This window comes from Cetorhinus maximus, chromosome 7 (genome assembly GCF_964194155.1).
Source record: "Cetorhinus maximus chromosome 7, sCetMax3.hap1.1, whole genome shotgun sequence".
NCBI lineage: Eukaryota > Metazoa > Chordata > Chondrichthyes > Lamniformes > Cetorhinidae > Cetorhinus > Cetorhinus maximus.
In genome coordinates, this window is record NC_135885.1 from 52787915 (window position 1) to 52809108 (window position 21194).

At 43.5% G+C, this 21194-nt stretch overlaps 1 protein-coding gene across 7 annotated transcripts in view; it reads right to left on the reverse strand.

The window, feature by feature from the left end:
- The window catches only part of atm (ATM serine/threonine kinase), a 173695-nt gene that overhangs the window by 111802 nt on the left and 40699 nt on the right, over positions 1-21194 (reverse strand). For 6 of the 7 annotated variants that reach the window (XR_013577109.1, XM_078545491.1, XM_078545493.1 and 3 more), the window contains 9 exons: positions 20974-21099; positions 20073-20162; positions 18238-18403; positions 17381-17580; positions 15594-15676; positions 10233-10379; positions 9985-10060; positions 3534-3664; positions 1317-1437 (listed from right to left, as the gene is read on the reverse strand). Coding sequence is in view for 5 of the 7 variants with exons in the window: in XM_078545491.1 (XP_078401617.1) it covers positions 1317-1437; positions 3534-3664; positions 9985-10060; positions 10233-10379; positions 15594-15676; positions 17381-17580; positions 18238-18403; positions 20073-20162; positions 20974-21099 (1140 nt within the window). In the remaining 2 variants the exon portion in view is untranslated. Of the gene's footprint in view, positions 1-1316; positions 1438-3533; positions 3665-9984; positions 10061-10232; positions 10380-15593; positions 15677-17380; positions 17581-18237; positions 18404-20072; positions 20163-20973; positions 21100-21194 lie in introns of those variants that run through there. The other variant, XR_013577110.1, reaches the window with a different exon arrangement.

Sequence of the window (21194 nt, forward strand, 5' to 3'; positions counted from 1 at the left end):
GGCATCATATCTCACCCTAATTCTGCCCTTACCTGATGTTCACATATTCACATTTCTTGCTGAGGTCAAATGTAGTGCTCCTATTCCCAGCCTAGTTCAGCTCAGCTAACTTCACAGAAACTGGAAAGAAAGCTGAAGTTTTCCTGGTAAGTAAAGTTCAGCTACTAACAAAATAAAGTTAACCAGGAGGAATGTAGCTTTTTACAGTGAGATGCTGAGAACAGATATAACCCAGCAGTACAACTGTTTTTTCACATTTTGGTATCTCAAGTGAACTATGCTGCAAAAGAACAGCAAGGAAAGCTTAAAGAAGAAAAACAAAATTCGTGGGCCAAATCTTCCGTGAAGTGGCAATCATTGTCGGCTTGCCACTCTGCTCTTATTTTTTAATCTTAGATTGGAACGCCATATTTCTCGCCTGGACTCTTGACCCAGGCCTGCTGAAAAATGTGGAGTAGCAGAATCCTTTAGTGTAGTGGAGGAGCGTTGGGGGGAAACAAAGCCATGCCCCTACTTTATGGCACTAGCTGCCGCATTTTGGTAAGTTTAAACGTCCCTTTGTTTAAAAGCCACTTTGACAAGATAGCATAGGAGTCGGTTGGGCAGCTGGGGAGGTTTAGGGGGGGTGTAGTGGGGAGGTCAGTGGCATATTTACGCCCAGGAGTTAAAACTGGTTTTAATGTTTCTAAATGTTCCTGGGTAACTATTCTACTCAGTAAGTTGGAATCATTCAAAGTCTCCGATTTAAATCAGAGTTTCAGAGGGTTCCAGATGCAGGGTAATTGCCCAACGGAAGTTGAAACTTCCCAGGCAATCCCTGTGCAATTCTTGCAATGGGGACTTCTGAGGTATCCCCATCACATCTTCCGGGATATGACCCATGGAGAACTGAAGAGCTGGGCCTATATTTTTGTTTCAAATATAGGAAACGGCAGGGCTTAGGATCACAATGAAGGTCCACATTTCGGAAAAAAAGAGTTCAATGGTATTGAATATAAATAATCTATTAAAGAGGAGATTAAAATTTTTTCTGTATGAGAGAGAAAAGAAATCGAGTGAATCAATTGAGTGAAATAAATGTATTTGAGTGGGGGGTGGGGGTGGGGGGCGGGGGGGTGTAACAGATGATGGAACGTGAGCCAGCAGAAAATGGCAGACTGGAGGAACAGAAAGGAAGGTACTGATCTTCTCTAAATAGGATCAGCTGACCTTTCCTGAGAGTTAAGCAAGGACACACTTGAACTAAACTAGGCGATAGTAATAAGTGAACAAGTGCAATGTTTTGAAATCATATTGAAAGAAAGAAGTTGCAATACCTGAAATCTCATTCCCGCTTGCACTTTCATATACGCATTTTCAAAGGCTTTCTGCTGCAATTTCACAGGAAGAGCTTTTAGCTGTACAGACTGATCCTGTATCTGGACCTCTTGGAATAGCCTGGAAAGAGATGAATTGTTTAAACCGAGTGATCACCTTTCATGGGAGGTCATGATCAGAATGCCACAGTTGTGTTTTTGCTAGAAGCCCCAGATTCCAAAACACTGAATGAACAGGTATTTAACATAGTGATTGAGATAGAAAGTAACTGAGTATAAATAAGTACAGGTTCAATAAGTGAGGGTGTAATAGATTAGAACTCTGATCGTTCACCTTTATGACTCCAGATTGAATACCACCTAGACAAATGGAATAAAAGTCACCTCACTCAGATGACAACAGTAACATCTTATTTTTATACAGCATCTTTGACGTAATAAAATGTCCCAAGGTGCTTCACAGGAGCATTATAAAACAAAGAATGACACCGAGCCACATAAGGAGATATTAGGTCAGATGACTAAAAGCTTGCTCAAAGAGGTAGGATTGAAGCCCCAGGAGTGTCCTCAAGGAGGAAGGTGAGATACAGAGGCGGAGAGGTATGGGAGGGGGTTCCAGGGTTTGCGACTAAGGAATGGAAGGCGCGAGCACCAACAGTGGAGCGATTAAAATCAGGGATGCTCAAGAAGTCAGAATTAGATGAGCATGGATATCTCAGAGGGTTGTGGGTGGGAGCAGATTACAGAGATAGGAAGGGATGAAGGAATTTGGAAACTAGGAAGATAATTTTAAAAACAAGATGCTGCTTGACTGGGAGCTAATGTAGGTCAGCAAGCACAGGGGTGACAGGGGAATGGGACTTGCTGCGACTTAAGACACGAGCAACAGAGTTTTAGGTGACCTGAAGTTTACGGAGAGTAGAATGTGGGAGACCAGCCAGGAGTGCATTGGCATAGTCAAGTGCATAGGTAACAAAGACATGGGTGAAAGTTTCTGAAGCAGATAAGCTGAGACAGGGATGAAGTCAGACGATGTTACAGAGGTGGAAATAGGCAGTGTTGATGATGGCATGAATATGTGGTCAGAAGCTCTTCTCTGGGTCAAATGTGACACCAAGGTTGTGAACACACTGCTTTAATCTCAGACTGTTGCCAATGAGGGGGTTGGAGTTGGTAGCTAGGGAACGGAATTTGAGGCAGGAACCGAAAACAACTGTTTCAGTCTTCCCGATACTTAATTGGAGGAAATTTCTGCTCATCCAGTACTGAATGTTTGATTAGCAGTTTGATAATTTAGCAACAGTGGAGGAGTCAGGTGAGGGGTTGATGAGGTAGAACTGGAGTCATCAGAGTTCGTGTGTAAACCAACGTTGTGCTTTTGGATGACGTTGCCGAGTGGTGGCATGTAGATGAGAAATAGGAAGGGGCCGAGGATGGATCTTTAGGGGCCACCAGGAGTAAGAGTGTGGGAGCAGGAAGAGAAGCCATGGCAAGTGATACTCTAGATACTATTAGATGCATAAGAATGGAACCAGGTGACTGCAGTCCCACGTAGCTGGACAACAGTAGAGAGGTGTGGTTAACCGTGTCAAAGGCTCCAGACACGTCGAGAAAGATGAGGAGGGAAAGTTTACCTTTGTCACAATTGCATCAGAAGTGAAATAATGCAGGCAAGTTTCCACTTAGTCCCTATGAATGTGCAGAACAAAATACTCACAATTCAGCACAACTGGCAACCTCATTCAGAGAGTCATCAAAAGGCTAATGTAGTAAGCTGAATCAAACCCATGCAGTAAGGGGTATACATCAAAAGTTAGACTTGACAACAGGATATAAACTTTACATTTACCCCATGCTTTTCCTGACTGCTGGATCCCATCACTGAAGCCAGTAAAAGAGAAAACTGTTCAATTTCCCACACGCCCATCTTTTGTTTTGAAAAACACAATACTTCACCAAAAAGTTTTATTTGAACTCCAGTGAAATAGCTCTTAAAATATTTTCTCTCAATATTGCACAAAAACTTCATAAGGCTGGATAAAAGAATGTGTTCTACATCTGCTACCATAAATCAGTCAAGTAATGTTAACCCTCAATTTGTTAAAGTCAGAAACTCATTTGGTATATGGCATCAAACTTAATTTGAGCAAAGTTGCTTTCAAAACTGCAAAATTTTGCAATTATAAACTGTAATCATTTAATACCCAGAAATATTACCTGCTAACAGACATGGCAGCAAGCATGCGAACCTGATGGTGAGTATCTCTTAAGAACTCTGTGTAGATTTCAGAGACAGGGAACTCTTCATCTCTGATGGAGAGTACAGTCCATTTGGAATGTGGGTCTTTCTGAAGAGACATAACAAATCCTAAACAAAACTAAAAGCTACCATTACACACAATTGCATCAATTAAATCATGAAATGCACAAAGATTACAGGACTGACAAATGTAACACAGCTACTCTGCACATCAGGTATAAGCTATAAAACTATAATTCTCCAACTGAGTTTTGGAACAAGCACTTTCATACCACTAAGGCTATTATTGTTAGCAATTTTAATTTGGTTTTATTCAGAACCAGCGATTGTCCTACAACAATAACATGCATTTATATAACACCTTAAATGCAACAAAACATATGAAGGCATTTCACAGGAACATTGTAAAACAAAATTTGCCACCTAGCCATCTCTATTTCACTGGCATTTCTCCATCTTGGGAGACGATGGACTGTACGCTGGGTGTATGTCACTTCTGGATTGGACATGGTCTGTTGTGGCTATAGAGGCCGATTCGTTAGTGGCATTCTCTTCTGCAACTGGCACAGATGAATGGATTTGGCCCGAGGTCGACTGATACTTTCATCTTCTGGCGGGCTCTCTTTTCCGCCATGTCAGGAAGATATAATAATTCTCATAATGTTATTGAAATTTATTTAAAATGGAGTAATAGTGGAATGTGTCGATGGGCAGAATTTTGCCTTTGTCGGGCAGGCTCAACGAGGGCGAGCGGGAGTGGTCAGGAAGCCGGCTGCTGCCTGCGATCAGGGCCCGACCGCAATTTCACGCTGGTGGGCCGATTAAGGCCCGCCCATCGTGAAACGCAGGTCATCACTGGCTGGGAAAGGCCTGGCGGGGTTGGGGTCTGTCAGCCGCCGGGTCCAATGGCTTAAAAATGGCCCAGGCAGCGCTAGGAATGCTGCCAGGGAAGGACGTCTGTATGCCGTTGTAAAGATGGCAGCAAATGCCAGGCAGGAGGGCAGTTCGGGTGGGCACTCAGGCCCCTGTTTTTCTGACGAGTTCCTTGCTGCTCTCCTGGAGGAGGTGAATGCCAGAAGGGACACCTTTATACACAGAGGAAGAGGAGGCCATCGCGCCTCATGATGAAGGCATGGGAGGAGGTGGCAGCCCGGGTGAGCAGCCATAACATGGTGCGGTGCATCTGGGCACAGTGCCGGAAGCGCTTCAACAACCTGCTGCGCTCAGGAAGGGTGAGTACCGTGTTGGCATCTGTTGGCTTTTTGAATTGTTTTGGGCTGGCCATCCCTCCATGGAGCTCAGGGGTGTTAGAGTCTGAGTGCCAACTGTCAATGACGCTGGAGCTGGTCAAGGGGGTGAGCACCAGCTGCTTGGACTGAGTGCCTTGTGGCTCAAGGGCCACAACTTGGATGTGCCCTGCAAAGTGTTCAACTGGGGTTGGCCAGGCTGCAATGGCGCTGCAGGTAGAGAGTGGACTAATCAATGCTCCTCTGTCCTTTCAGAAGACATCCCATAACAATATTGAGATGTCGCGGGCTGGCAGAGCACCCCCACACCTCCTCATCCACTCCTGGTATGAGCAGGAGGCCTTGGAGCCTGAGGGGCGCCATGCACCTTGGTCAAGTGGCTGCAGTGAGCCTGGGGTGTCAGATGAAGGTAAGAGTGCAATGCGCTGAGGTGAGAATTTCAGCTTGTGCAACTATTCTAGTGTAGTCTCTTCATTGGTGTAAGCCTCGAACCTGGAGTCCCCATTGATCATTGAAAGACGGGGGCACCATGATGCAGGTCTCCATTGTCTCATCAGGGTGCCTGGCATGCACAGTGACAGTGTGATGACTTTAACTAATGACATGTCCATGTTCTCCCTTTTAGGTTCGCCAGCAGGCGCTCGCTCTCTGGACCCTGAAGGGCCACCCCTGACCCTGGAGGACCACCATGCTCCCCGAGCACCTGCATCACACCCGTTCTCTGAACCAGGCACCAACATAGATACCAGCACCTCGGTGGACATTAGTTCAGCGGCTAGTATCTCGGTGCACATTGGTGCGGGCACCTCACACTCACTTGAGGTGCGGGCGGAGGCAGGGAGTGCCCAGGGCGCCAGCAGTCAGAAAACTGCTGAAGACCAGGACGATGCACAGTCGAAGGCAGATGATGAGCCTCTGGAGTCTTCCATTAGGCAGCAGATGCTGGATGTCCAGTGAGATGTGAAGGATGATCTGGCGGAGATCCATGAGGGTCCGCATGCCATGGTCTCTATTGTGGAGGAGTCCCTGTGGAGTGTGAGCACTGCATTGACCCTCATGGCCGAGCGCAATGCCTCCTCCATGGAGAGTGGTGACTCTCATGGAGAGGTTGCTCCAGGAACAGAATCAGGGGTTCTTGGAGTTGCGTTCAGACCTGCAAGCCCTCACATAGGCATTGACCTCGAATGGAGAGTGCCCGTATGAGATGGATGGGGCACCCAGTATCCCAGCTAGGTGCCCGTCCATCAATGGCGAGCAGGGAGGTCCACAGTGACCTCATGTTGGCGCACGAGCTGCTTGTCGTCTCTGCAGGCTCCTCCCAGGACACTCTGGATGACGGCAGCAGCTCCTCTGCCCGTCACATCTGATGAGGCTGCGGCAACTGGGGAGATGCCAGCCATGGCACTGGCCGCTCCTTCCCAGGTGGGGCCAGCACAGGCTCCACCGGCCAGAGGACGATCATCAAAGCCAACAGGACAGCAGTCAGCAGGCTGTATCCAATGCCGGTGCCAGCGAGGGGGGGGAGCACCTAGATGTAGCACCCGTAAACCTAAGTTTAAAGCGCCTTAAGCACAAGAGGTGATCTTTTGTTTTTCTTTTTTTAATGGTGTAACTACCAAGACCAGATATTGTTCCATTCAAGACCATATGAGTTCCAAAATTGAATTACATTTGCTTTTGTGTTATTGGCCTGAGTATGCTTCATTTGTTTTGTAGGTGCAGGGTAGGCCAGTATGTAATGCTGGACGTGGGTGTCTCGAAACTTTATTGCATAGACAGAGAGTGTATCTTGGGGGAAAAGGAAAGGGTCATTTCTACGATCCAGGATGGAGGCTGCAGCCCTTGGATGAGCTGGCTGTTCTTATTTGGCAGCCTAGCTGAAGGGGCATTGGATCAAGGCATCCCTGGTGTCACTGCCTCCCTGAAGGTTACCAAGGTCTGACTCCACGCCCTCAGCGTTCTCCTCACCGTGCTCCTCTGTGGCCTGTGCAGCTGCATCAAAATCCTCTTCCTCCAGTGGGTCCCCCTTTGCCAGTGTCAGATTGTGGAGAGCGCAGCATGCAACCACTATCAGTGACACACGCTCTGGGGAGTATTGGAGTGCACCCCCTGAACGGTCCAGGCATCGGAAATGCATCTTGAGAAGACCTATGGTTCTCTCTACCATCACCCTTGTGGAGGCATGGCTCCTGTTGTACCGCTGCTCCGCTTCTGTTCTTGAGTGGCGGAGAGGCATCATGAGCCACCTTTTCAACAGATGGCTCTTGTCACCTGGCAGCCAGCCATCCATCCAGTCAGGCTGAAGCACTGAACAGCCTGAACACCTGGGCATGTCTGAGGATGTAAGCATCACGGGAGCTGCCAGGATACCTTGCAGAGACTTGCAGAATCTGCATCCTGTGGTCACAAACTATCTGCATGTTCGTGGAGTGGGATCCCTTCCTGTTGATGAAGGCACCTGGCTGACCCGCTGGTGCCTCGAGGGCCATGTGTGTGCAGTCGATGGCACCCTGGACGTGGGAGAACCCAGCAGCCTCTGGCTTGCTCAGCCTGGCTGGCCTCGTCCATACGGAAATGAATGAAAGCCAATACCCACCTGAACAGAGCTTCTGTCACCAGCTTGACGCAACTGTGGACAGTTGACTGGGAGACTCCACACAGATCCTCCACTGAGCCCTGGAAGGAGCCGGAGACATGGAAGTTGAGGGCCGCAGTGACCTTCAGATCCACTGGTATGGGGTGTCCACCCACACAGTTGGAGCTGATCTCAGGCCCAATCATCTCACAAATGGAGATCACGGTCTCCCTTGAGGCGGAGACTTCTTCAGCATTGAACCTCGACCATATTGAGGTAGCTTGTAAACCCTGGCTGCAGGATAGTGGCTTCTCCTGCGGCTCCTTCCGCCTTGGACTTCCTGCTGGCCCTGCGCCCCTTGTGCCTGCACCTCTCCTCCCACAGGTCTCTCCCCTGGAAGCTGCATTGGGACACCTGGCCTCCTTTCCCTTCTGCCCCTCTGTTCCCCCTCAAAGGAGATGCCTCCAACGGAGACCACAATCCTCACCACCAAGGTAACAGAAGTCTAGAATTAAGCCTGGGAATGTTAAGAATGAAGCTGAGATTAAGCTGCCAAGTCTCAATAAGCCACCAGCAGCAAGTTACCTCCAAAATTTCTCACTACTCACAATGATAATGCTGCTGACCCTTCTTATCCCCACCGTGGATGAGGTTTTGCAAATTGTAGCCTGACCGTTTTGCCCATGTGATGAGCGAGAAATCTCATGGGCAACGTTCAATCGCCATCAATTGGGTTGTCAAGGGCCTTAACTGGCCTGTTAATTAATAGTGGGCTCAGGTCCGACTCCTGCACGCGTCTGCCGAGAAAAATATCACAAGAGTGTGCAATGATGTCAGGATGCTCGCCTGATGTCATCGCGTGTCATTTTGTGCTTGAGCAGGTCGGGCGCATGCCCACCCGTTCAGCGAAAAATTCTGCCCAATGTGTCTGTGTGCAAGGTTTAATTGAATTAGCAGCAGCTAGTCTGGGTGCTTTGATGTAAGAAGAGAAGTTAGGTTTGAAATGTTAATTAGGTAAAAATGTGGAAGTTTTAGAACGTGAAGTGTAAAGGGGGAAATTTGCATTTTTAAACAAATTATTGTGGCTTGAATTCAAAAGTGGGGGTGTAATGTATACCTAACCAGCAGATGTAATAAGAAATGGTGTGTTTATTTATTTTTCCCAAAGATTACTGGCAAAACTTAGTGCAAGTGACATTTTTATTATCAGGAAGGTAAAGTCCAAAGACATAGTGAAACAATGGGTATTTGCATTCAAAGGGGAAACTATGCATAAAGGAGCAAAGGCTGTGTGTAAGGGAAGGCAGTCTAAGCTTCAATAAGTGTGAAATGCCTTTAGCCTGTATGTACCAAACTGCTGCCTTCAGGGACTGAAGTTAAGAGAACCCACTTTATTTTGCCTGGGTTAAAAATATGTGTCTTACTGTTGCCTTAACAAAACTGTAGCTGGGAGTCAGATTAAGTAGGGGATTTAGAAGTTATCATAGTAGTAATTTGTCGATCTATGGATTCATTTAAAGTCATTTCTTCTATTAATAAATTTTTAATCTAGTTTTGTAAAATTCTTGGTGGTCTTATTGCTACTGAATTCAAGGCACGTACCTTGAAATTTATACAAATTGCGAAACAATTTGTGGCAGTTGTTTCAAGTTTCCCTTTTAAACAATTCAGCATTTACCATCGGCTGTGCCTTAACAGCCATCTGTTCATTTCTTTTGTCCTCTGCTTTATCTGTGCCCTTCCAGACTGCCTGTCACTGGGCACTCCACTCAGCAGCAAGGACTTCCCATGCACTGACTCCAATCCCAGTCAACTTGAGGTGTCACTTACAAACGTCCTTGTGTCACAGACATGGGTGACCTGTTGGTCTTGTGCCAATAGCAAGCTCACCATAGAGCATGTCTTTGGGATCTGGCTGTCATCCATTCTGCACACGTAACCCAACCACCGAAGTCACCCCTGTCTCAAGACAGCAAACATGCTGGGGATCCCTGCACACTGGCATATTTCCATATTCGGCATGCTGTCTTGCCAGGAGCTGCCCTATATTCGTCTGAGGCGGCGGAGGTGGAAGCTGCTCAGCACTTTACTTGGCTTGTATAAGTTTCCATACTTTGCTGCTTTAAAGGAGGGTGCTGAGAATACAAGTCTGGTGTACACGGAGCTTTGTATTTTTGGTTAGTTTGCTGTTGGACCACACTCAACCTCTCAACTTTGACATGACATCTGTGGCCTTGGCAATCCTGGTGCTGATTTTGTCAAGGGACAGGTTGCTTGTAATTGTTGATCCAAGGTATGTGAAGTTGTTGACTACCTCCAGAGGTTGTCGATGTGGATGGAAGGTGGAGTCTCTACATCCTGGCTGTATTCTATATATACTACGCATACATACAACCAGCCATATAAAGGGATATTAGAGTTGTATGGCAATCCCAAAACTAGAACTATTGAGAGGCTTTGGATTGGTAGGAATCCTGCATATTATAGTGTCTGTTTGTTGCGGTCGGGACACTGAAATATTTAAACAATTGCTAAACCTTTGTAATGTGCTACTTGTATATCAGAATGTACATTTAATTGACTCACCTCAAGTAATGCTTTCATGCATCTTACTAAAGCAGCTCTCACTTGTGCATTACATTTTCTTTCCTTGCTTAGGTGCCTAATAGAAATAAACACACATTGATATATATATATATATATATATATATATATAAACTTCCATAAATTTCAAAACTACACACCTAGGGAGAATTTTTAGGCTGTTGCTTCCAGTAAAACACATAGCTTGAAAAATTACAGTGGAAAGGGTGGGGCCAAGAAAGTATACATACCAAAATGCTCCAATTGTCTTTAGTAGTTTCCCCTGGACATCAGTCATTTCATCAGAGTCAATGCCTTGTACTGTTAGTAATGGAAGAATGTGCGTCAAGATCACTGAGCAAACCTCTTGATCAGAACGATACGTGGAACACAAGTCCCTGCACAGATCAGAGGCTCCGATTACAAAATGCGTCATTTTACAAACCAATGTGTTAATCAAATCATCCATCCCCGTTAAGTGACTGCTAAAATTACACTTCAAAACTGTTCACAACTAACTGTATAGGACTTTGCATAACTTTGCATAAATCTGAGAAATAAACAACTTGAAAATGTAAGTTAAATAATACATAAGTAAGCTATGCCATGGTATGCTGATAATGTGCTAACATTTTTCACTGACAGTTTCAAATCTAATTGGGACTTTTTTTTAGGAAATAAAGAAAATTTCATAAGATTCCCAGAAATCAAATGCATAATAAGATTCCAACCAATAAAATCTATTTGGGGGATACAAGTGGTATAAAATGGAACGAGCATCCTGCGGTCAGCATTGCGGTGAAGCAGTCTGGGAAGAGCGCCCTGTAGTCAGTATTGCTGTGAAGCAGCCTGGGAAGGCCGTCCTGCAGTCAGCATCTTGGTGAAGCAGTCTGAGAACAGTGTCCTGCAGTCAGCATCGTGTGAAGCAGCCTGGGAAGAGGGTCCTGCAGTCAGTATCGCAATGAAGCAGCCTGGGAAGAGCATCCTGCAGTCAGCATAGTGGTGAAGCAGTCTGCGAAGAGGGTCCTGCAGTCAGTTCTTGTTGAAAATAACAAGAATGACATCACAAGACAGCACGAGAGAGCGGCGGAAAGATCAGAACCAGCGCGAGTATGGGGAAGCTTCAAAAAGTGACGTCAGCACAAAGGTGAGAGCTGATTCATGAGTAGTGGGTAAGTGTTTTTCTCCATTTTAAAATAGATTAAGCTAAGGAAAGGGTTCTAGTTTTTATTTAAAGTGCATAAATAATTTAATGTTTTTTTTACTGTATTTAACTTAAAGTAAGGGTTTTTTTTTCAACTAGAGGCATGGAAGGGCAGCTCAGTCCCGTGTTATGTGCCACCTGCAACATGTGGGAAGTCCTAGATGCTCCTTATGCTCCAACCGGCCACGTGTGCAGGAAGTGCCACCAGCTGCAGCTACATGAGCTCCGAGTTTCGGAGCTCAAGCGGTAGCTGGAGGCACTGAGGTGCATCCGTGAGGCTGAGAGTTTCATGGATAGCACGTTTTTAGACGTGGTCACCCCACGCCTAACAGAAATGCAGACAGGGAGGGAATGGGCGGCAAGTCAGAAGAATGTGCAGCCATGCTCATGGCACTGAGAGTGGCTCAGCTGCACGGGGCGGGGGGGAGAGAGGAAAAAGAGGGGAAGAGCAATTGTGGTCGGAGACTCGATAGTAAAGGGAACAGACAGGCATTTCTGCGGCCGTAGACGTGACTCCAGAATGGTATGTTGCCTCCCTGGTGCCAGGGTCAAGGATGTCACTGAATGGCTGCAGGGCATTTCAAAGGGGGAGGACAAACAGACAGAGATCATGGTACATATTGGTACCAACGACATAGGTAGAAAGAGGGATGAGGTCCTGCAAACAGAATTTAGGGAGCTAGGAAACAGATTAAAACACAAGGCCTCAAAGGTAGTAATCTCTGGATTACTTCCAGTGCCACGCACTAGTGAGAATAAAAATAGGAGGTTAGTCCAGATGAATGTGTGGCTGGAGAGATGGAGCAGGAGGAAGGGCTTTAAGTTTCTGGGACATTGGGACTGTTTCTGGGGGCGGAGGGACCTGTAGAAGGTGGACAGGTTGCACCTGAACTGGAATGGGACCAACATCCTTGCAGGGAGGTTTGCTGGTGCTGTTGGGGAGGGTTTAAACTAACTTGGCAGGGGGATGGGATCCGGAGAGGAGGTTCAGCAGGGGGAGATGCACAGCCAAAATTAGAAGAGAGAGCAAGTGAGTCTGGAAGGCATAGAAATTATAGGCCAGTTAAGGCACAAGGGAGTTTGGCAAGGTTGGATGGTATTTATTTTAACGCAAGGAGTCTGACGAATAAGGCAGATGAGTTGAGGGCACAAATTAACACATGGAAGTATGATGTCATTGCTGTCACAGAGACATGGTTGAGAGAGGGGCAGGATTGGCAGCTCAATATTCCAGGATATAGGGTCTTCAGGCGAGACAGGGAAGGAGGTAAAAGAGGAGGGGGTATTGCAATATTAATCAAGGAATCAATTACAGCAGTAAGCAGGGATGACATCTTAGAAGGCTCCTCAAATGAAGCCATATAGGTAGAACTTAAAAACAAAAAAGGAGCAATCACACTGCTGGGAGTGTACTATAGGCCCCCAAACAGTCAGAGAGAAATAGAAGACCAGATATGTAGGCAAATTTCAGAGAAGTGTAAAAATAATAGGGTAGTAATAGTGGGGGATTTCAACTTCCCCAACATTAACTGGGTTAGTCATAGTGTGATAGGTTTAAAGGGGGTGGAATTCTTAAAATGCATCCAGAAGAGCCTTTTAAGCCAATTCGTAGAAGGTCCTACAAGAGAGGGGGCAGTCCTGGACTTAATTTTAGGGAACGAAGCTGGGCAAGTGGTAGAGGTATCAGTGGGGGAGCATTTTGCAGATAGCGATCATAACTCCGTTAGATTCAAGGTTGTTATGGAAAACGACAAGGATGGGCCAGAAATCAGAGTTCTAAATTGGGGGAAGGCTGATTTTTAATAAGGTCAGATATGATTTGGACAGAGTGGACTGGGAGCTGCTACATTTAGGTAAATCTGCGTCAGAGCAGTGGGACTCATTCAAGAAGGAAATAAGGAGAGTACAGGGCCAACATATTCCAGTAAAGACAAAGGGTGGGACCAACAAATCCAGGGAATCCTGGATATCAAGGGATAATACAGGATTGGATAAAGGGAAAAAGGGAGGCTTATGGCAGGTACGGAGGGCTCAAAACAGCGGAAGTCCTAGAGGAGTATAGAATGTGTATTGGGTAACTTAAAAAGGAAATTAGGAGAGCAAAAAGGGGGCATGAAAAAACATTGGCAGGTAAAATAAAGGAAAATCCAAAGTTATTTTACAAGTACATTAAGAGTAAGAGGATAACTACAGAAAGGGTAGGGCCATTAAGAACCATAGTGGTAATTTGTGTGTGGAGCCGGAAGACATAGGTCGAGTTCTAACTGAATACTTTGTGTCGGTATTCACAAGTGAGAGGGACAATGAGGGTATGGAAATCAGGCAAAAGGACTGATATAATTAAAGAAATTAGCGTAGAAAGGGAGGAGGTTCTCAGTGGTCTGGCAGGCTTAAAAGTAGATAAATCTCCAGGCCCGGATGAAATGTATCCCAGGCTGTTGAGTGAGGCAAGGGAGGAGATAGCAGGGGCGCTGGCAATAATTTTCAATACCTCTCTGGCCACAGGAGAGGTGCCAGAGGACTGGAGGACAGCCGATGTGGTACCATTATTCAAGAAGGGAGGAAGGGATAAACCAGGGAACTACAGGCCAGTCAGTCTAACTTCAGTGGTGGGGAAACTATTGGAAGTAATTCTGCGGGACAGAATTAATCTACACTTGGAGAGGCAGAGATTAATCAAGGACTGTCAGCATGGTTTTGTTAAGGGGAGGTCATGTCTGACCAATTTGATTGAATTTTTTGAAGAGGTGACCGGGTGTGTAGATGAGGACAATGCATTTGACGTAGTCTACTTGGACTTCATCAAGGCTTTTGATAAGGTCCCGCTTGGGAGACTGATAATGAAGCTAAGAGCCCATAGGATCCAAGCCAATTTGGCAAATTGGATCCAGAATTGGCTGAGTGGCAGGAAGCAGAGGGTGATGGTTGAGGGGTGCTTTTGTGACTGGATGCCTGTGTCCAGTGGGGTTCCACAGGGATCAGTGTTGGGTCCCTTGCTGTTTGTGGTATGTATAAACGATTTAGACAAGAATGTAGGAGGGTCGATCAGTAAGTTCCCGGATGACACGAAAATTGGTGGGGCGATAAATAGTGAGGATAGCCTTAGATTACAGGAAGATATAGACGGGCTGGGTCAGATGGGCTGATCGATCGGTGGCAAATGGAATTTAATCCGGATAAGTGTGAGGTGATGCACTTGGGCAGAACAAACAAGGCACAGGAATACACGATGAATGGTAGGACCCTGGGAAGTACCGAGGATCAGAGGGACCTTGGTGTGCATGTCCACCGGTTCCGTAAGGTAGCGGGACAGGTAGATAAGGTGGTTAAGAATATGGGATACTCGCCTTTATTAGCCGAGGCATAGAATATAACAGCAGGGTGGTTATGCTGGAACTGTATAAAACTATGGTTAGGCCACAGCTAGAGTATTGCGTGCAGTTCTGGAATCCGCATTATAGGAAGGATGTGATTGCACTAGAGAGAGTGCAAAGGAGATTTACCAGGATGTTGCCTGGGCTGGAGAGTTTTAGTTATGAGGAGAGATTGGATAGACTGGGATTATTTTCCCTGCAGCAGGGGAGATTAAGGGGGAACATGATTGAGGTGTATAAAATTATGAGGAGCACAGATAAGGTAGACAGGAAGGAACTTTTCCCCTTGGTGGAGGGATCAATAACCAGGGGGCATAGATTTAAGTTAAGGGGCAGGAGGTTTAGACGGGATGTGAGGAAGAATTTTTTCACCCAGAGGGTGGTGGGAATCTGGAACTCACTGCCTGAAAAGGTGGTAGAGGCAGAAACCCTCATAACATTTAAGAAGTGTTTGGATGTGCACTTGCGATGCCATGGCATACAAGGCTATGGGCCTAGTGCTGGAAAACGGGATTAGAATAGTTAGGTACTTGTTTGACCAGCACAGACTTGATGGGCTGAAGGGCCTTTTTCTGTGCTGTAGACCTCTATGACTCTAAAATCCAATATTAATCTAAAAAAATGAAATTCATACACTTAAACAAACTTGAACCATTTGATGTAGCCCAATTATTTTTCTGATTATCATTTACTCTTCAAGAAAGTTTTACACTGAATTTTTTTGTGGGAAAGGTAATTCCTACTATCGGAAGTTGTACAGTTAACTACTCAACATTTTGTTAAAAAGGTGCCTGTTCTGACGCGGAATTTTTACAACATTTTTCGCTTCATCAAGGTAAAATATGTTGTTGCTGGATAATGCAATGTTTTGCATCTCAGCCGCTCAATATCAGCATCATATAATTCCTTGTGCATAGTTTTGCCTGCCATGAGGGTATTTTGGGATCTTGGTTATAGGGGTTCCATGATTTCCCAACCAAATACTCGATTGCTAGCCACATAAACGCCCCGCAGAAGAACCAAGTACTGCTTACAAGAGTGGGTTCACAAGTATGGAAAAATCATCTGATGGGAGAACACATTCTTCTGATGAGAGCTCTTTTAACAGGATCAAGTACTATAGGATCAGACACAAACAAGACAAATCAGCACCACCTACATGCAAATTTAATGACAACATAAGCATGTAAAACTGCACATGTTTATTATATCTACTTGATCCATCTGATACAAGGCACTTAGAGTAAAGTCCTCTGACTTCAACCAGGTGTGACTCTTCTAATCTCTGTCATGCAAGTTGCTGCTAACTACAATAATTTGTGGAACCTTGCTTTGCACAAAAGGACTGCCACTTTATCTCACAGAACTGCACCTGATAATTTATTCTACTAAGTGCTTTGGGACATTCAAAAGACATGACAGTGCTGAATAGGTCTTTTTTTTTATCTGTGGGGATAGTTGCCAACAGTGCAAACGAAAGTAGATTTGATGGCATTTTCTTATTACATATTCTCACATGCAGCTAAGAATCTTAAAAGGAAGACACTGATTGGACAGCTGGGTGCAAAAGCTGTAGAATTACTTTCAAGTAATACGTTAAATTGACAGAGCTGAAAAATACTGTTTCAGTGAAGCGGTTGCTAACTGCAATTTTAAAACTTCATTTTTTTAAAACTCAATTCCATTTAATACACTCAATTAAACTTTGAACATGAGTGTTGTCCGTGTAGGGCGTGTTTACTTTTCAACACCATTTTAAACTTAATGCTTTTACACATGCACAGCTTTATGTAGCTTTTTCTAGGGTGAGAAGTTTTGATTCTGTTGAAGTCTTTGGTGAAAGAATAACTAAAAATCCTGTATTTAAAGAAGTGGTATTGCAATAAAGATACTACATTGACCAGAAATGTTTTCCTGGTCTCTGCAATGGCACACACAGGGGCACGTGGGGCGCATGGAGGACTGGAGAGCGTTCTTTAAGCCCAATTCTGCTTATTGCATGAAATTAAACTTTAAGATCTGAGTGTGTTTTAGGGAAGCGGACGCTAACTGTAATTTATATTAAATCCAATTTTTTAACACATGCGCAGCTTTTTGTGGCTTTTCCCAGAGTCACAAGAGCCCATCAGATGTAAAGGTTCCTTTTCAGCTCAGGAGAAAATAGTTCCCAATTAGACTTTCATATTCAATGACTATAAATAAGTCATAAGTCTAGACTTTTGACAAAATTTGTATTTCTATTCCTAGGCCTGTTTTTACACAGACAGATTTATATAGTTTTTTCCAGAATGAGAAGTTTTGATTCTGTCAGTCTTTGATGAAATAATTACTAGAAATCCAGTATTTAAACAAGTATTGTTGCAATAAAGATATTAAGATTTAGTGTAGATCTCAGCTAGTTTTATAATATAATTTAGATGTACGAAGGTCACAGAGTAAAATTTATTCCTTATGCCGACATTCAGAGTGTGGTGATTTCTGCTGTAACAAGACTGCATATGTGGATAATGCTGGATGATCCACAGGGTAAATTTTATAAATATTTGCTCCATTAACTTAACAGATAGAAATCCACGAGGGAGGGTACGGATGGGCACAAAGTTCTAATATGTGCGGCCAACACTCACACCCCCAACTCGAAGCCCCCAATGGATTTCACATATGGAGCATTCATTTGTAAAATTTTACCCCAATTTTCTTAGAAAGGGGAGGGGCAACATGGGACATGAATCGCCAAAGGGAGACATAGCAAAATGTTTTTGGAAATTTCTACAGTTCAACAGCATAAGAAAACATTAACATTATGTAAAATGATACCCACCATGTGCAAATGCAGTGATTTTGAAATGCTGTGATCTTTCTCCTCAATTAACATTAACAGTTTTCTTCTAATATCACTAGACCTGAAAGAAAGCACATGCACCTGTCCTGCTGCTGTGCAACAGCAGAGAAATCGGAGAGTGTCGAGGAGGAGAAAATCATGCTTTGTCAAATTCTCTTCGGCTAAAATGCTCTTTGCTCCTGAAAGAATTTTGAAGCTAATGAATACATGTGCAACATAATGACCAGACGTGAATTATTTAATAAACTAGCATAGAAATTAAATGAATATACTACTAGAATTAGGCCTATACTATGCAGCCAAACGAAAGCTAGTTCAGAAGTGCAAATGCAACCTCAGGTCATTATTTTTCCACTTCAATTATAGTTGCTTTCATTTATTTTATAATTCTGGTTTCAAATCCCTACATTTCTTCTTGTCCTCTCTTTCCATATAGCTCTTGTGGTCAAACAATTCTTTGTAGGCAAATGGTTCTATAGACACTGGTTACTCTCTTGCACCTCACCAATGTGGTCATGCTCCATGTTTGATCCTACGAAGGAGGCTATCACAGAAAGTGTAATTTTTGAGCCCAATATTATCTTCACAAAAATTCCACACAGCATCCATAAATATATACCACCAGCTGCAATGTTTTACCTGCTTTTTGCGTCAGTAACCCAAGGATGCTGAGACGCACTGTAATATTCCCATTTATGATCAACAAACCCAGCACAGACCACATGTCAAACCCACAAACGTCTTGGTCTCTGTGGTTAAGCTCCACTCTATTTTAAACTGAGCCACCAGGGAAGTAGGTGGGCAATACTTAATACCTAGACCCATAAATATCTTACCTGTTCCAACCAATGAGTCGCTGCTGTCACTATAATCACCTACTTCAAGGGTTTTGTCATTATCGTCAAAGAAATCCCCGGATCCATTTCCCTGCATTTCCCTGAAACCATCTTGAATATCATCCTTTGCTTCACAAGCATTATGTGATTTTCCACTGTGGGCTGCCTGAAAATTAGGGACGGACACACATTATCCTTTCTTTAATCTGACCTCAAGTACAAACCATTAGTGTTGTCGAACAGAAGGGGGAGTTTTTAAAAGTAGAGCGCTCATTGCTTAGAAAAAATTCCAAGAAATGTCAGTGGAGGCTGCCTGTTTATAGCTATGGGTGAATTAATTAGCAGCCATAATGACAGAAAAACCATGCAGTAATTTTTAAGTCACAACTTGGAATACTGCATCTCCCAAAGGCTATAGAAAATATAGTAAGAACAAAATCTTTTTCCAGTTTGCTTGGCTAGGCTGAGCCGTGCAGCCAAAAATATGTCTGCCACTGGTTTATGTTGTTGTCAGAAGCACTTGCAGGGACATCTTTTCAATGATGAATCTTTACATGCAACATAAACCTATCTTTTCTTTCTTCAAATGCTGACAAACCTGTTCATGCCATTTCACATTTTAGTTTCTTTTAATGGATTTTGTGCCTCTGGAGGTGATACTATCCCTTGATTTATTTTACTATGATGATACCTTTAACAGCTCTGTGATAAGTACCAGCTGTAAATAATTCGTAAAATATAAGCTGAGGATTAGAATATTGTCATGGATTTAAATGCACTTAAATTAAACTGCTGATGGGCTTTAGTTAGCTAAGATATAATCCTGTGCAATCTTCACTTGGAACCATGAAACAGGATAAGTAGCCATCCTACCCAAAGCCAGAAAGCAGCTATTATTAATGCAAATACTTAAACTTATCAGCATATTATTAGCATAGGTGAAAATACAATCAAGTGGAAATCCAGTTTCTTACAAACCAGCAGCAGAGACCAAGACAAAGAGACTTGGTAAATATCATAAAAGTCAGGTAAGCAAAGGGCAAAGAGATTTATTCAGTATTGTCTAAAGCAGATTGATTTTCACTAGATTTCAATGCCAAGGTATCCAGAAGACAATAATTGTTTAATCCCCATTTCAAATTAAATTGGAGGCGACTCAGACATATGCAGAGTAAAAAAAAATCAACAAATGAATATAAGAACAATGCTATATTTGTGGCACGTTGAAGTTGCCAGAAATAAATCGAATTTGTAGAATAGAGATCACAATTATTGCTTTTAGCAGCCACTGTTATAAGTCACCAGAAGTGGCCATGCAATTCCCTATACATGATTTGAAGGGGATTTGAAAACAGTCATCCCTGTTTAAGTTTACGCATCTCTCTAAGTTTGACTCACAGCAGCAACTGTATAGGATTAGGAGCTTGTGAAAGGTTAAATTATCTTGGTTTCTCCACATAGCAAGTTTGAGAGGACCCAAAACATGCTAAAACATCTTGGCTGCAATAACCTCCTCAAGCTCTAAACTCCTCACAAAATTGGTTCTCTGGTGTATGAAAAGGTTCCAATTCTTATCACAAAATGTATTTCCCTTTTAGATTATGCACAGTATATTAATTAACAAAAGAGCATTAGGATGGAAAAACAGCATATAATTTTCAGCATGGTTATGTCATATGCAGTTGCCACATTGATGTGTGCAATGAAGTTTACATAATTGCATTGCTTGCAAACAGCAAATTAGAATGAATTAAATCCAGGTTATACAAGTAGCAACATATTTAGAAACCCCAACTTGCCTATCAACCTGAAGAAATTTTCAGTTAATCTCTTACCAGTTGCTTGCAAATCTGCACAAGATCATTCATAAATCTTGCTGGGAATAGTTGAAGGAAGAGAGCAGATGAGCTCCTCTTTGCCCAGTGCTGTTAAAATGATAGAAAACATAGTTCAATTCCAGGGGACACTAATTGTTATGGGTCATCCTTGAGTACTTAAGAATGACTTTGTGAGCAACTTTGTGAGATCACCACTCGTTGGACAGAATACAAATTGCTAAAATTAATAACACAAAGATGAACTCAGCAATAGATTAAATCATGTAAAGATTCTAATGCTCATGTTTACATTCTCAATTAAAAAATTACATAAAACTGTCATAGCAAATTAACTGTCATCTTCGGGCAACTGAAATATTTATCAGATCAGTGAAATAAAAGACATAACTATATTTATATGAGTACCTTTTCATGCATTTCAGAAACACCACAAAGTGTTTCATCTAAAATGAATTGCTTTAGAGTGGAGTGACTTCTGTTACACAGGTAGAAGTGGTCACCAATCTATCACAGCAAGATTCAATAGTGTTGGCTGAGGGAAGAACGCCAAGGGAGTTCCTTGCTCTTCGCCGAGTAGTAGAATGGGATAATTCATATCTATCTGAACCATGGGAACAGGCAAACAGAGCTTTGGTTCAAGTCTCATCTGAAGGATAGCATTTCCAAATGTATAGCATCCCTTCAATGGAGTGTCAGCCTAGTTCTGCCCACTAAATCCTGGCGTGGAACTTAAATTTTGGACTTCTGACTCAGGGATAAGGGTGCTAACAACTGGAATTATTATGTTTAAAGTAAAGTGAATTTTATTAAACAGATAAAGCATAATTGTGTCAGTTTAATGAAGCCGAACGTATTCACTATTGTAGTTGTGGACAGTTAACTGAACTAAGTTAAATACCTTAGTGTGAGAGTGCAGACATTTTGTGCACACGGTAACCATGGTTTTCAGAGAGCTAAGTTTCAGCTCCTCATTAAGCTTGTTTTTGGCTGTAGAAATGTATTCACCAGCATCCTGTATAAAAGACTAAGAAGGAAAATAAATTAACAATCACAACATATATCACAAAAATATATCTTTTGAGTAAGTTTCTCATTTTACAGGCCCCTGTTGCACCTGTC